We start from the raw sequence: 14,146 nt of genomic DNA on the forward strand, positions 1-14,146 counted from the left end.
TTTCTCCAACCTTATCTTGAGGCTGAGTAAACAGGCCTTTTTTAATTTCATTCAGGCCTTGTTTCCTTTCCCCAGACTGACATTCCCCTACAAGCACTGTCTCTCCCTCAAAGAATCTCTTTCCCTCACAAACAGATGATTTGTTCTCTTGATCAGTGTCCTCCTCTCAAATTCTGACAGGCTTCCTTGTCTGAATCCCCACCAGTAACTTCCTGAGAAGGCTCTAGGCTTTTGTTCCTTTGCAGAAGAAAAACTGGCTCTCAGCCCTCTTCTCAATTTAGCCTCTAGCAAATAGAAGCAGAAGAGGATGCAAAGTCTCATAGCTCAACATAGAAACATGAAATACATAAAAACATGAAATCCTTGATTTTAAAAGAAACCAACCTCACTCAGTGTGAGCAAGATTCCTTGTGACTGAATGTATATGTATATATATATATATATTCTTTGCTTGATTATCTCTAATTATTCAAGTGGCTCACAAATATTTATTAAATAAATCATCACAGCATTTATTAAGCACCTAATATGTACAAAGCATTGTGCTCAATAGTAGGCACACAAAAAATAATTATGATGGTATTTAAGCTAAACAATGGAGGAAGTAGAAGATTTAATGATTAAAGAATTAATAATCTTGGAGACAATAATTTCAATTAATTGAGTTGGATGGGAAGCCAAAATGTAAGATATTAAGAAATGAGTGGGAGGTTAGGAAGTAGAGGTAGTAAGATGATGCTTTGGGGAGCTTTGGCTAGAAAAGGAAAGAGAGATATTGGACAATAGCTCGAGAGCATGGTCAAATGAAGGCAGAGATCTTTATGTATGATTTGCATTTGACATCACTTATAAAGAGGATTTGAAATAGCTGCTGCAAGAAGTATGATAGTAAGGGGAGTATAAAAAGATTGCAGTGCAGCAGTGAAATCCTAAATGTAAATAAGATTATATGAATTTATAGGAGACATAGTTGGCAAGGTTGTATGACTTAATTTTTTTCAATTACCAATAATTATTTTCTCTCCCTTCTATTTTTCCCTCCAAAAAACAATCACTACCACCCCTTATAAGAAACATGCAGAGTGAAGCAAAACAAATCCCGACATTGGTCATGGAAAAATATAGGTACATTTGCTCATTTTGAATCTTGAGTCCATAACTTCTCAATTCATGATTTTCTGCATAATTCAGTATCCTAGATGTTGATAATAATCCCAAATTGGATTTTGCTAAATCAGAAGTGGACAAAGGCTTTATGGGTGTGAGATACTGTGTTTTAATTGATCAACTGTGAAGAATGGAATGATATCTGAACAATAGTGGTGAAGACCTGTGAGAAAGGATAGATGGAGGTATTGGAAGTTATGGTGAAGATAAAGAATATATTTAGGAGGAGTTACCTAGAGAAGAGAAGATAGTTATGATCAGAGAGAATGATTTTATAGTTCAAGGTCATAAAAATGGTACCTATTATACATGTGATGGTGAGATGTAAGATATGATTAGCTATCATAGCTCCAAGATAAACAACTTCAGTTCCTTCAATTAATCATCATTTTTTTTCTAGAGTTTTCAGTTTATTCCCTAGCTTGATTATTCTCCTTTGGATGTGATTATTCTCCTTAAAAATGTCAATGTTGGTCCTAAAATATGGTGTGCAAAATTAATATAATATTGCAGATGAAGTTAGATTTTGGTACTCCATTCAACAAACATTATTATAGGTCAAACTCTGTGGTGGATACTGCATACAAAAAAACAAAAACAAGAACAAAAAAACTCACAATTCCTGCCTTCAAAGAGTTTACATTCTCTTAGGAAGGGAAAATATCTTCATGCATTGCATGAGTAATTGTATGCATTGTAAAACTTCCACAACTTTTTAAAAAGATAAAAAATGAAATAAATTTGTTCCCAAAGTCAGTAAGAAACCACAAAATTTCTTGAGTTTGGTAGTTCCATAGCCTTGTACTCTAAGATACTTTGGCAGCTATGTGGAGAATGAATTGGACTGAGAGGAGTCTTAAGACAGATCAATTAGGAGACTATTTCAGGTGAGTAGGGATAAGGTCCAACCTGTACTACTAAAGCGGTTGATGCATGAGTATGGGGAGAGGATATTTGCCAGACATGATATTTGAGTAGAAATGAGCCAATTTGGCAACTGACTGGATATGTGGGATGAGAATGAGTATAGAGTTAAGGATGATAGCAAAGTTTTAAATCTGAGTGACTAGAAAGATTATGGTGTCTTTAGCAATTACAGGGAAGCTCAGAAGAAGGATGGGTTTGGGGAAAATATACAATGAATTCTATAATGCAGATTATAACTCATCTTTGTCTACTCACCCCTGTGACTCATTCTATACCAGAAGAAGGAAGATAGTAGGGGTGGAGAAGGTTTCCAAACACTTGCTCAGAGCACAGACAGCTGGGGAGCAGCGGCTACAACTAGCAAGTGATCTAGGGGTGCAAAGTGTGGATATCCTGGGGTTAAAAAAAGAATTGTCCCTCTTACTACTTACAGCTGCTGTTGAGAGTGGCTGTTACAGGTGTGTAAACCTGGATCAAGGTTAGATTATAACTGAACTGAGGAGCCCACCGGGACAGAAGGAAAGAACGTGGGAACTTGAAAGGTTATCAGATGGGCTGGGGAGAGAGCTAGAGAAATTTGCATTTTATTGTACTTAGATTCCTGCTTTATTTTCCTTACTACTTGCCAAGATCCTATTACCCAATTTGAATCAGTGAGGAGGTACAGTATTGGACTTGGAGACAGGACAATTTGGGGTTAAATCCTGCCGCAGATACTAACAGCTATGTAAGCCTGGGCAAGTCACTTAATCTCTTTCTGCCTCAGTTTTCCTCATCTGTGAAATGAAAGGATTGGATTTAGCTTATAGAATCCCTTCTCTGTAATCCTATAAACCTTTATCTGACTATTTCCACTTTATTCTGCTCTCTCCCTTTCCTTCTCTTTTTCTCCTTTTCCTCTCCCTCTCCTTCCTGCTCCCTTTTTACATTCTTCTTTTTCCGAATTCCCTCACTGAAAGCAGAATTTGGAGGAAGGGTAAAAGTTGCAGAGAGCTGGATTTTGATCACTATAAGGGAAAACTATTTTTTAAACCATTAAAGCTGTTTAAAATTGCAAGATGCACTAGAAGTCTTCACAAAGAAACTTTAATGAATATATTGTAGAAAAGATGCATACTCAGGCACAGGATGGACTTTGTGCCCCTCTGAGCTGCTTTTATTGTTGTGATTTTTAAAATGATTGTCTGACCTTCTGATGTCTCGTGTACTCTTCACATGTTATCTCATTTTTCGTGTGTATATCTTGTTTCTTCAACTGGACTGAGAAATCCCCAAAGGATGAAGGCTATGCAGTATACTTACACTGTACTCTCTTCAGTGCCTGGTAAGCAGATGGGCCCTTTAAATACTTGCAGAATGATTTGCCTACTTTGAACCCAATCATTTTATACATGAAATTCATATGCCCAAATAATAAGAAAAATATTTGAGGCCAATTTTATGGATACTGATGCTGTTATGGTAGGAGAAGCAGGCTGGAAATTTATTTTTTTTTATTTATTTATTTTGCTAAGGCAATTGGGGTTAAATATGCCCAGGGTCACATAGCTAGGAAATATTAAGTATCTGAGGCCACATTTGAACTCAGGTCCTCCTGACTTCAGGGCTAGTACTCTATCCACTCCACCAACTAGCTGTTTCTAATGATCTATTTTTTTCTATAATTGGGATTCCAGTTCAAGCAGGGGAAAAATCTGCTTCCCTTTAAACTTCAGTTAGAGTACTAATGGTTTCATTTTATTTTCTATGTTGTACTAGTTATAGGCAATCATTAAAATTTCTTTAAGTTCACATGAAGATCAAGTTTCAATGACAAAGACTTCACCTTTTTTTTTTTTAAACAGGAGATAATTCCTTTTTGCATTTATTCATTCAGTCAATGTTTACTGAGTGCCTAATTATACCTAAAACCAAGTTTAACACTAAGGGGAATATAAATAAGTGAGAGACAGAGTCCATATATTCAAGGATCTTCTTTCTGATCCAAATGGGGAGACAAAAATACAACCATATAAAGGAATGGTATATACCCATTGGTGAGACACTGTACATAAAGGTAATAGAATATCACTGTCTATGAGAAATTATGTATATGATTGACATGGAGAAGCATGCAAGGATCTCTATGAACTGATGCTGAGTCAAGTGGATGGAGCCAGGAACACAATATACACAATGACTACTACAGTGTAAATGGAAATATACCATAAAGCAATCAGAAAGGAATATTGCAGAATAAGCAATAACAAGCAGAGTCTTCAACAGGAGATAAGAAGAGATGGCTCTTTTTACTCCTTTATAAAGGTTCATGAATATGGAACATTCAATCTATGTTAGATTTCAGGCTTCTCTTTAACTGATTCCCTCCCTCTTCTTTCTCTTTTGAAAAAAATCTACATTATATGGGATGTAATTCTGGGAAAGGGAAAAGAAAGGAATATAGGGAAAATATAGGCAATATAAAAATAAAAGATGTCAACAAAAAGAACTAAGTAAAGAAAAAACTCTAACATTTTCATTGGGACTCTAAACCTTATAAAGCAAAGCTAAATTAAAAACAAATCCACTCATATATAATATCTTGACCTTTTCAAAATGTTTTCATATCTATGACTTCATTTCATCCCCATAATAGCTCTTGTGAGATCAGCTAGAGTAGCATTATTATCTTCTGTTTGCTCAAGAGTAGATTGAAGATCAGAGTATGGCTATAAATTGTTTACGGTCATACTAAGTAATAAACACCAAGACAACCTATCCCTGGAACTCCTAACTTCAAAGTCTCTACACCATACCACCTCCCAGAGGGCAAGATACTCTCATGACTACATTCGAACAGAAGACAAGATCATCTGGTCTTTAAAGGATTCTCTACTCATGCTCTTGCCAACTGGACATGCTGGATAGCTCTGAGGACAATTTGCTCTTGCCCTAGTTCATATAAATAGTCACATGCCTATAAATCACATGCCAGAACTAAAGAAAAAAGGGAGTTTCATCATGGACATTTGTGTGTGTTGTGTCTTTCCATTGATGACCCTAATCAAGGGATTGTCATGACTAAAAGTGCAAACATTCAAAGAAGAACAAAGAGGCAGGAGATAATCTCCTTTTTGGCTCCTTCACTAGAAACATGATTCAGTCAGATTTTTTTTTTTCTGCTAGAAAAAGAAACAGATTGAGACTCCTTGCAGAGAGATTTCCTACAGTACCAGTGCCTCCCTACTATTTCCATAACTGGATAGGGATCTCATAATTACATTTCCTAGGAATCTTTTTCCTGGATCTACCATTGCAAGTACCCAACATTCTGGAAAGTCAGAAGTGGAAAAGGAGAGTTAACAACAAAAGACACATGCGTTTATCATGCATTATTTCATTTGAATCTTATAACCCTAATGCTAGAGGTATTATTGTTTCCCTTTAATAGATGAAGAAACAAGTAATTTGACTATAATCAGTTCTGTCTGACTCTTTGTGACCTTATTTGGGGATTTCTTGTCAAACACGTTGGAGCAGTTTTCCATTTTCTTCTGATCATTTGACAGATGAGAAAAGTGAGACAAACAGGGTGAAGTGATTTATCCAGAATCACAGAATTATTTAGTATTTAATGCTGGATTTGAACTCCTGAAAGTGAGATTTCTTGATTCCAGGCTCTGTGACACAGCTAATAAATGTCAGAGGGCAGATTAGAAGTGAGGGCTTTCTCACTTTAAATCCAGTCCTTTCTATGCTATATTGCCTAACATCAACCATCCCACAAGTATTGATTAAGTGTCTATTTCATTGCTCATCCAAGATAGAGCACTGGACTGGGAATAAGGAAGACAAGTTTGAATCCTGCCTTAGCCACTTAACTAGTTATGTGACCAACAATCTCTCAGCCTCAGTTTCCCCATCTGTAAAATGTGTACTATCATAACATCTACCTTACAGAAATAAAATAACATAACATAAAATAAAATAATGAATCTAAATTGCTTTGCACATTTTTAAAAAGCTATCTAAGGGTAGCTAGGTGGTAGAGTGCATAAAAGCACCAGTCCTGAAGTCAGAAGAACCTGAGTTCAAATCCAGCCTCAGACCCTTATTCCTTGCATGATCCTGGGTAAGTCACTTTATCTCAATTGCCTCCCCAAAAGCTATCTAAATAATAATAATTATTATATGCTCTGTATTATGGAGAACATATGGGAAGTCTTTGATATTGTTCCTGCAAATGACATATTTCAATCTGGTTGGGGAGATAAGACTCACTCACAACAAACCAGTTGCAAAACAATAGATGGAACATAATTAAATGGCAGTTAATAAAATAAAAATCCCAAGTGGGGTTCAGAGAAGGGAGAGTTGAATGACTTCTGTACTTTGTAAATGATGAATTTTCAGAGTATGTGGAATTTGATCTGATTCTTGAAATTCAACTCAGTGTCTAGTGTCCTTGGAAGCAGTTTAGGGGCAATGGATAGAATGCCGACCTCAGAGCCAGAAATACTTGGCTTTAAGCCTTGCAACTGACACATACTGACTGTGTAAGCCTTAAATGCTGGAGGAAATTGATCTCACACTACAAACTGCACATGAGATGCTTACTTGCATTGGTAGAAGTTTCCTTATTTAAGAGTTGATACAGTAGGTAGAGTGGTGGACCTGGAGTCAGGAAGAATCATCTATTGGCTCGTTTACTAGCTGTGTGATCCTGGACAAGTCAATTAATACTGTTTGCCTCAGTTTTCTTATACAAATGAGCTGAAGGAGAAAATGGTGACCCACTTCATTATCTCTGCCAAGAAAACCTTAAATGGGGTCATAAAGAGTCAGACAAAACTGAATAAAATGACTGAAATCACAACAAATATGAAAGTTCCTACCCCTATTCCAATATCTATCAATTCCTGAAAAAATGATGGCTAAGAGGAGAAGAAAGAGCTCAAAAGGTCTTGTTAAGCATGCAGCTATGTTTGACCTCATGACAAAGACTTTTGCTAGCTTGGTCTTTGGGCATTCTCTGTGCCTACAGACTTGGAGAGCTTGTAGCATAGTTCGATGCACAAGACTTTCCTAGAAAAGTGCATATAAAACACAAAGGTTTGCATGCACACACACAGAGCCATCCAGATAACCAGCCTCCCCAAAGCTGTGCCATTGTGTCATGAAAGCATCTTATCAGTCCCTTGCTTTTCTCCTTAGACAGGATTCTTTGTATTTGACTAGCAACAGTATAAAGGCCTGTTTAGAATTGTTAGTCCAATATTAGGCAATTGAGGCCTCAATTTCTGTGATTCTATGAGTCTTTTTACTCAGAGAATAAATAATCTTTTGCGAGGAATGTACTTTGTACATGATTTTCAAAGTGATTTAATAAATCATCTGCAAGGAGTTTGCTATGAAAATTTTACTTTAGATGATAACTCAGTCTTTCTAAATAATAATAAAAAAATAACCAGATGGATCATGCATTTCCATAAACTGCACAGGAAGAGAAGAATTTCAGTATAACCAAGTGTAAAAAGTTTAGAGAAGAAATAAACTTTTATTAGTTGTCAGAATATTTCAGTCATGATCCAAGAAAACTATGTGAGGAGCATTAAACTGCACAGAAAACATTGGCCAAGCACAATGATTGGGGCATAGACATTTAATACAAGCTAGGTACATGATTGCTAGAGCAAAGATCATATGAATTTGGTTCAATTCAACAAGTTTTGACTTAACACCTACTGTATGTGCAGCACTCTGCTAGACCCTGATCAAAAAAGTCTCGTCCCTCAAGCAGCTTGCAATCAATTACCCTTCCAATACTCTATTCCTTAGTGCCAGGTTCAACCTGATTTAGAAGACAATTTCATCAGCCAGAAGGGACAGTTGTCAATTCCCGACTTTCTTCAATCTTCCCATCACTAAATTTATCCAATGTGGCATCTGAGCCTCACAAAGAAATACGCGTTTTTCATTTTGCTCTCACCACTTTACAATGTCTACAAAAGTTAGTGTCCATTATCTTATTTGATCTTGACTCATCACCATTCCTTTTGAGAAGGAGGAATCAGGGTAAGGGCTAACACAGGCAAAATAGAAAACATGCACTTTTCCTTGAACAAAATCTTGGTGTTTCTGAATCTGGAAAATATCATGAAGGTTTGGTCCCTGAACTTGAAGAAAGAGATAATGTGGCTGAAGACATTTTAAAGAAGGAAGATGGACAGTAATATTAAATAACTTTCTGTCTGGAAAGCTGACATTTCAAGAAGATGCAGCTGAAGTCTTTAAAATCACAAAGGGCACATCCATTGTTATTCAGTCATTTTTCAGTCATGTCCAATTTTTCATAATCCCATTTGGGGTTTTATTGGCAAAGATACTATAGTGGTTTGCCATTTCCTTCTTCAATTTATTTTACAGAGGAGGAAACTGAGGTAGGTGACTTGTCCCAAATCACAAAGCTAGGAAGGGATTCCAGGCCTAGTCCTCTATCCAGTACACCACTAGTTGCCTCCATGAGGGGCATAGATAGTAGTGGTACACTAGAATTGGTGGGAGGAAAGGAGGAGTCACCCTGAAACTTGAGCAATCAAGCTTAAAAAAAATAAAAATTTATTTAGAGGTAGAAAAACAAAAATCGGTGCAGCTAGGTAGCGCAGTTGAGTACCAGCCTGGAGTCAGGAGGACTTGAGTTCAAATCTGCTCTCAGACATAACACTTCCTAGTTGTGTGACCCTGGGCAAGTACCTTAACCTCAACTGCCTCAACGAGAGAGAGAGAGAGAGGAAGAGACGGGGGGGGAGGGGAGTGCGGGGGGAGAAAGAGGGGAGAGAAAGGGGGAGGGGGGAGAGAGAGGAAGAAAGAGAGAGAGGGAGGGAGAAGAGGGAGAGGAAAGAAAATTAAAATTTCTGGAAGTATATAAATGATAGAATACTATTGTGCTATAAAATATGACTAAAGGGATGGTTCATATTCAGAGAAACCTGGCAAGAGTGAAATGGCTGGAACCAGGAGAATAATTTATACAACTATATAGTAACCAAATTTTAAAGTCCACTTTGAAAAGATTTAGGACTCTGATCAACATAACAACTAAAAATAATTTCAGAAGACACATGCCTACCTCTTGATAAAGAGATTATGGATACAGAGTATAGACTGGGACTTGATAAAATATACATATAATCAATGTGGGGATTTGTTTTGCTTGACTACACATGTTTGTGCCAGGGTTTTTTCCCTATTTTCTCAATAATGATCAGGGCAAGGGAAAGGAGATGGAAGGCAAGAAAATTAGATTTTTAAAAGTGAAATAAGGATTTCTCTGGGGCAGCCCTAGTCTCTTAGATAGACATCAGGGAGAAGAATTGTGCTGTGACTCATCACTTGGTGGTTCATGGACAGAGCCTTGGGAAGGCAGGGCTTTGGTGCTTTGGGCTATGTCTTTTGGTTGGAGAAGCAAATAGAATAGGTTCATAAGTTTAGCCACATCAAAAGAGAACATGACTATGGATTGTCAGAGCTCACAAGCCTATTCATCAATTGAACAAGCTTCCCTGAGGGAAAGACAGAAGGATCTAACAACCAACAAATATTACCTGAACTGCCACCTCCTTTGAGATCTCAATAAAGATAGTTCAGGACCATGAATCCTGGAGCCTCGGAACTAGCAGTCCCCTCCAACTATCACTTATACTTCAAACCAAGACCCTAAGCCATCGTTGAAGGGAGAAATCACTGTGCAGAAGAGACTCTCCAACTTCAACATCATCACCACCAACTGCTCTGAACCAGCAGATAAATCAGATAAATCGGGTCCCAGGAATACCAGCATCCCCCCTCCTTGTATTCCTACATTACCAGTCTTGCTTCTATCATAGACCATACAAGCAACCACTTTGGGATTAAAGTGGGGCTGCTGCTTCCATGGGGGCTACAGGCATAATTACACAAGACTCCCAGAAGATATTTCTTTCCACCAAATTCCTTGGCCCTGTCAAATAGTTCGACATCAGAAACTGATATGATTTTATCAGTGAAAATCACATTAGAGTAGAGGATGCACTATCATCTATTTTGCTAACACATCCTAAGGATCATGGAACCTTTCCACCTGCCTTGCAGCTAAAACCTTCCATATGTGCTGTTACCCTATCAGAATGTGAATTTTTTGAGAGCAGGGATTGTCTTAAACTTCTCTCTTTGTAGTTTTAGATCAGTTCTTTGTACATAGTGCTTAATAAATGCTTTTGTATTCACTCATTTGTTCATTTTAAAATTTATCTTTTAATTTTATAATTATATATATGTTACACATATATATAAATGATAGATTAATTTATCTTTGGGATACTCATTAACACATACCTCATAGGTTACCCCACTGTCGGTGCCAGCATCCCATGGAATTAGGTCTTGGACCACCTTCTGAACCCAGCCACATTCCTTGGTGCAGAGATCCTCTGCAGACAAGCCAACGTTCCAGTCTGGGCTGGGACCAAGCATGGTCAGGAAGGACATTAAGTGTCGAGTCCTATCCACAGAGAATTCAGCCGAGGGTGCTGCTCTCCTGGGAACAAACAAACAAAATAATGGAAGTAAGTAATTTGCTCCTATTAGACTCTTTTACTGAGGAGGCAAGTGCAGATTTTGGACCTCTCTGTGCTGTTTACCAATGATTTATGCTTTTTCATGAATCACTGAAAAAATGAGATTAATAGCAATACCTAGGTACCCTAAAGGCAGCTTGATATTCTAGGATGTACCCATACTTCTTTAGTGCTCCCATGACCTTCATGATGACCTTATCCAATCTGGACATCATTATATAAGTTTTTATGAGACTGAATCTGTTCTAGATCAAAAACGAAGGAGTCCAGATGGAAAAATTATACAATGGCTCCAGAATCAATTTTTTTTCTCCCTCATCTTATCAAGCTATCTTGTACTAACTAGACTTTTTCTTTTCTTGAACCTCTGTTTCTTTCCCCTAAGCCCATTTTCCACAGTAATTTTGAGTTCATCATGTCCAAAACCAAACTCATCATCTTTTTCCCATAACTACTCCTTTCCCTTACTTCTCTATTTCTGTTACTAGTCTCATCCAGATATGAACATTTGAGTTATCTTTGATTCATCCCTTTCTTTAAATCCTTCACATCTACTCAAAATGCTTTGTTCTATGAAATCTATCTATGCAAGGACTCCCTCATTAAAGCCCCTTCATTTTATTCCCACTGTCATCATTTTAACTCAGACACTCATCACATTTTGCCTTATTTGCCTTACCCTTTCAACCAATATCCCTGACTCTAGTTTCTCCTCCCTCCAATCCAGTCTTCACCATGATGATGGTTTAATCAACCTCCTGAATAATATTTCCTTTCCTAGTATTTATAAGCCCCTCCACTTTTGGGCTACACAGACCACCCCACATTTTACTTATCTAGCTACCATTTATATTCTCCATGCCAGGAATCCTGGACTACCTAATATTCCCAAAGGTCATTTTCCTGTTTCCTTTTGTCTTTCCACAATTCTACTTATTCAAATCTGTTCCCTTCTTAATGACACCACTTTCTCTACTAGTCCCTGAACCATAGTCAGAAGAAAATTTTAATTTATCATAATTATAATAACAAAAAACATTTAGATGATGACAATAATAATAGCAGCATCACCATTATATGGTGTTGTGGTTTTTTAATGTTGTTGGATTCTTCTTATTGGATCCTTACAATTCTGTAAGGAAGGTGCTATTTACTGGTATAATTTTAATTCTAATTGAGGTTCAGAAAGGCTAAGCCACTGATACATTGTCAAGCAGCTAGTACATATGAGAAGAAATATTTGAACCCAGTCTTCTGACTCCATATTCAGTACTTTGGTGTAATGACTTTTAAATAGATTAAGTTAAATATGAGAAAATGAGATTTACTATAGATGGGTCATTAATTAAAGTGCAGAAGATATGTTTCAAAAATAGGTTGTACTTAATACAGACATAACTAGTAAAAATAAAAGAATTATCCCTATATATTATCCCTTATATAAGATCATCTAATAAAATCACCAAATTATAGTTATAGATCTTAATTAGAAAAGTAATAGACATTTGGCATAAAATGGTTGCCTTCTTTATTCACTCTGATAGGATCATAGATTTAAAGAGATGGAGGTCATCCAACACACAAAGTCAAGGTCATCATCAGTGTCATAGTTTAACTCCCTTGTCAAAGCCAACGATTACACTTGCTTTGCACGGCCCCTTCCAATTCTGAGATCCTATCATTCTGATTCTCCATTTGACACATGAATGCCTCGGTCTGGACAGCCACATTTTCCTCATAAATGGAATGAGGGATTCTAACATTCATGAATCTCTCCAAATTGCAGAGGGAGAAAGAACACAGCCTTTTACTTACTACCAATTAGAAGACTTTATGCATCAGTCCTGCTTAGAGGTCCGGGGGGATAAATTCATTGCTATCACAAATTGCTTAGGCATTCATTGCCCCCATCTAGCCGTCTCAAACATGATAAAGAGGGTAAGGGGCTGAGTTAGACACACTGGACTGTTGCTATAGAGACCGGCAATTCAATCTTGGTTCTTCCTTTGAATCCTCACGCTGAGGAAATGCTTCCTGAATAATACCTCTCTGTACGTTCTTGTGTGAGGTTACTTCATTCATATCTGAAGTGACAAGATGCTGGTGGCTGTAAAACATCAGACAATAATATTCGATGCTTTGGGAGTTTACATTATTTTTGGCACAATTGGAACTGGAGGGGGAATGGTAGATGCAGGGAATGTATGCAGCCATCATTAAAAATCAGAGCTTTAAGGAGCTGGGGAGCCACAGTGCATAGAATCAGGACAACTCATCTTCCTGAGTTCAAATCTGACTTCAGACACTTCCAAACTGTGTGATTCTGGGGAAGATGCCATTTACCTCAATTTCCTCATCTGTCAAATGAGCTAGAGAAGGAAATGAAAATTGCTCCAGTATTTTTGCCAAGAAAATCCTAAATGAGGTAATAAGGAGTCAGATGTTATTGAAAATGAACATGAGGTAGATATAAGGCATCAAATAAACGTTCAACTTCCTTGACATACCTTATATTTTACCTCTGATCCCAAACAAGTCTCCCAACTTGTATCTTTTCTCTTGCAACTAGTTTTCTATTGTATCTCTGTATTTTGGGTTTTGGTTCTTTAAAGAAAATCCTGGTAACTAATCTGGTTTGGACTGTAGGTTCATATTTGTTTGGCTCCTGATGTGATTCCCTGCCTCTCACCTTAGGAGATTACCCTCTCCCAAATGGGCTGTTTGCTTATTCACAAATGAAGACTTTTTCCCCGTGCAAATAGAACATATTTTCCAATTTCCTAAAAAGATAATTGAATCATAGATTTAGATCTGGAAGAGACCTCAAAGCCTAATGAGATGAAGTTTTTATTAAGCACTTACTATAAACTAGACACTGTGCTAAATTCTAGGTGTATAAATATAAGTAAAACTAAAAAATAATCCCTGCCTTTCAATATTTTATATTCTGAGGGAGAAAGGTAATACACAAAAGGAAGCTGGATAGGGGTTGGGAGAGAAGGTAGAGCAATTAGAGGAGTAAGCATGGCTGCCTGGATCTTTTTTCAACAAGAAGGTCTTGGGAAGAAATGACATAGAGTAATCTTCCTCATTTGTTAAATGAGGAAGGTGAGAACCAGAGAAGTTAAGTGACTTGTATAAATCACACAGAGTAAGCAGCAGAGCAGAGATTTGAATTCACTCTTTTCCCCACTGACAAACTGTTACCAGCAGTGGCCAAATCACTTGCAAATTACAATAACTCCAACAGGAACATATCTCTAGTGACAGATGACCCGCACTTTGAAGAACTGGCTGCCTTTAAGGTATATTTGAAAATTTGAGGCAATTAGAATTCTGATTTGGGAAGTGCATGGGGATGGAGCTCTGGGCACAGTGAGACCATGTTTTTCCCTCAGGAGGGGAGGGAAAAGGATCTCAGAGGGGTCCTGGGCCAATTAAAATGGTATTAAAACTCC

The 14,146-nt window shown here is 37.3% G+C and overlaps 1 protein-coding gene across 2 annotated transcripts in view; it reads right to left on the bottom strand.

The window, feature by feature from the left end:
• SPON1 (spondin 1) overlaps window positions 1–14,146 on the bottom strand; it is a 353,898-nt gene that overhangs the window by 21,839 nt on the left and 317,913 nt on the right. For both annotated transcript variants that reach the window (XM_031942871.1, XM_003773516.4), the window contains exon 8: window positions 10,447–10,648. In XM_031942871.1, the coding sequence (XP_031798731.1) occupies window positions 10,447–10,648 (202 nt within the window). The remainder of the gene's footprint in view (window positions 1–10,446; window positions 10,649–14,146) is intronic.

The sequence above is a fragment of the Sarcophilus harrisii genome, chromosome 6 (genome assembly GCF_902635505.1).
Source record: "Sarcophilus harrisii chromosome 6, mSarHar1.11, whole genome shotgun sequence".
Lineage (NCBI taxonomy): Eukaryota > Metazoa > Chordata > Mammalia > Dasyuromorphia > Dasyuridae > Sarcophilus > Sarcophilus harrisii.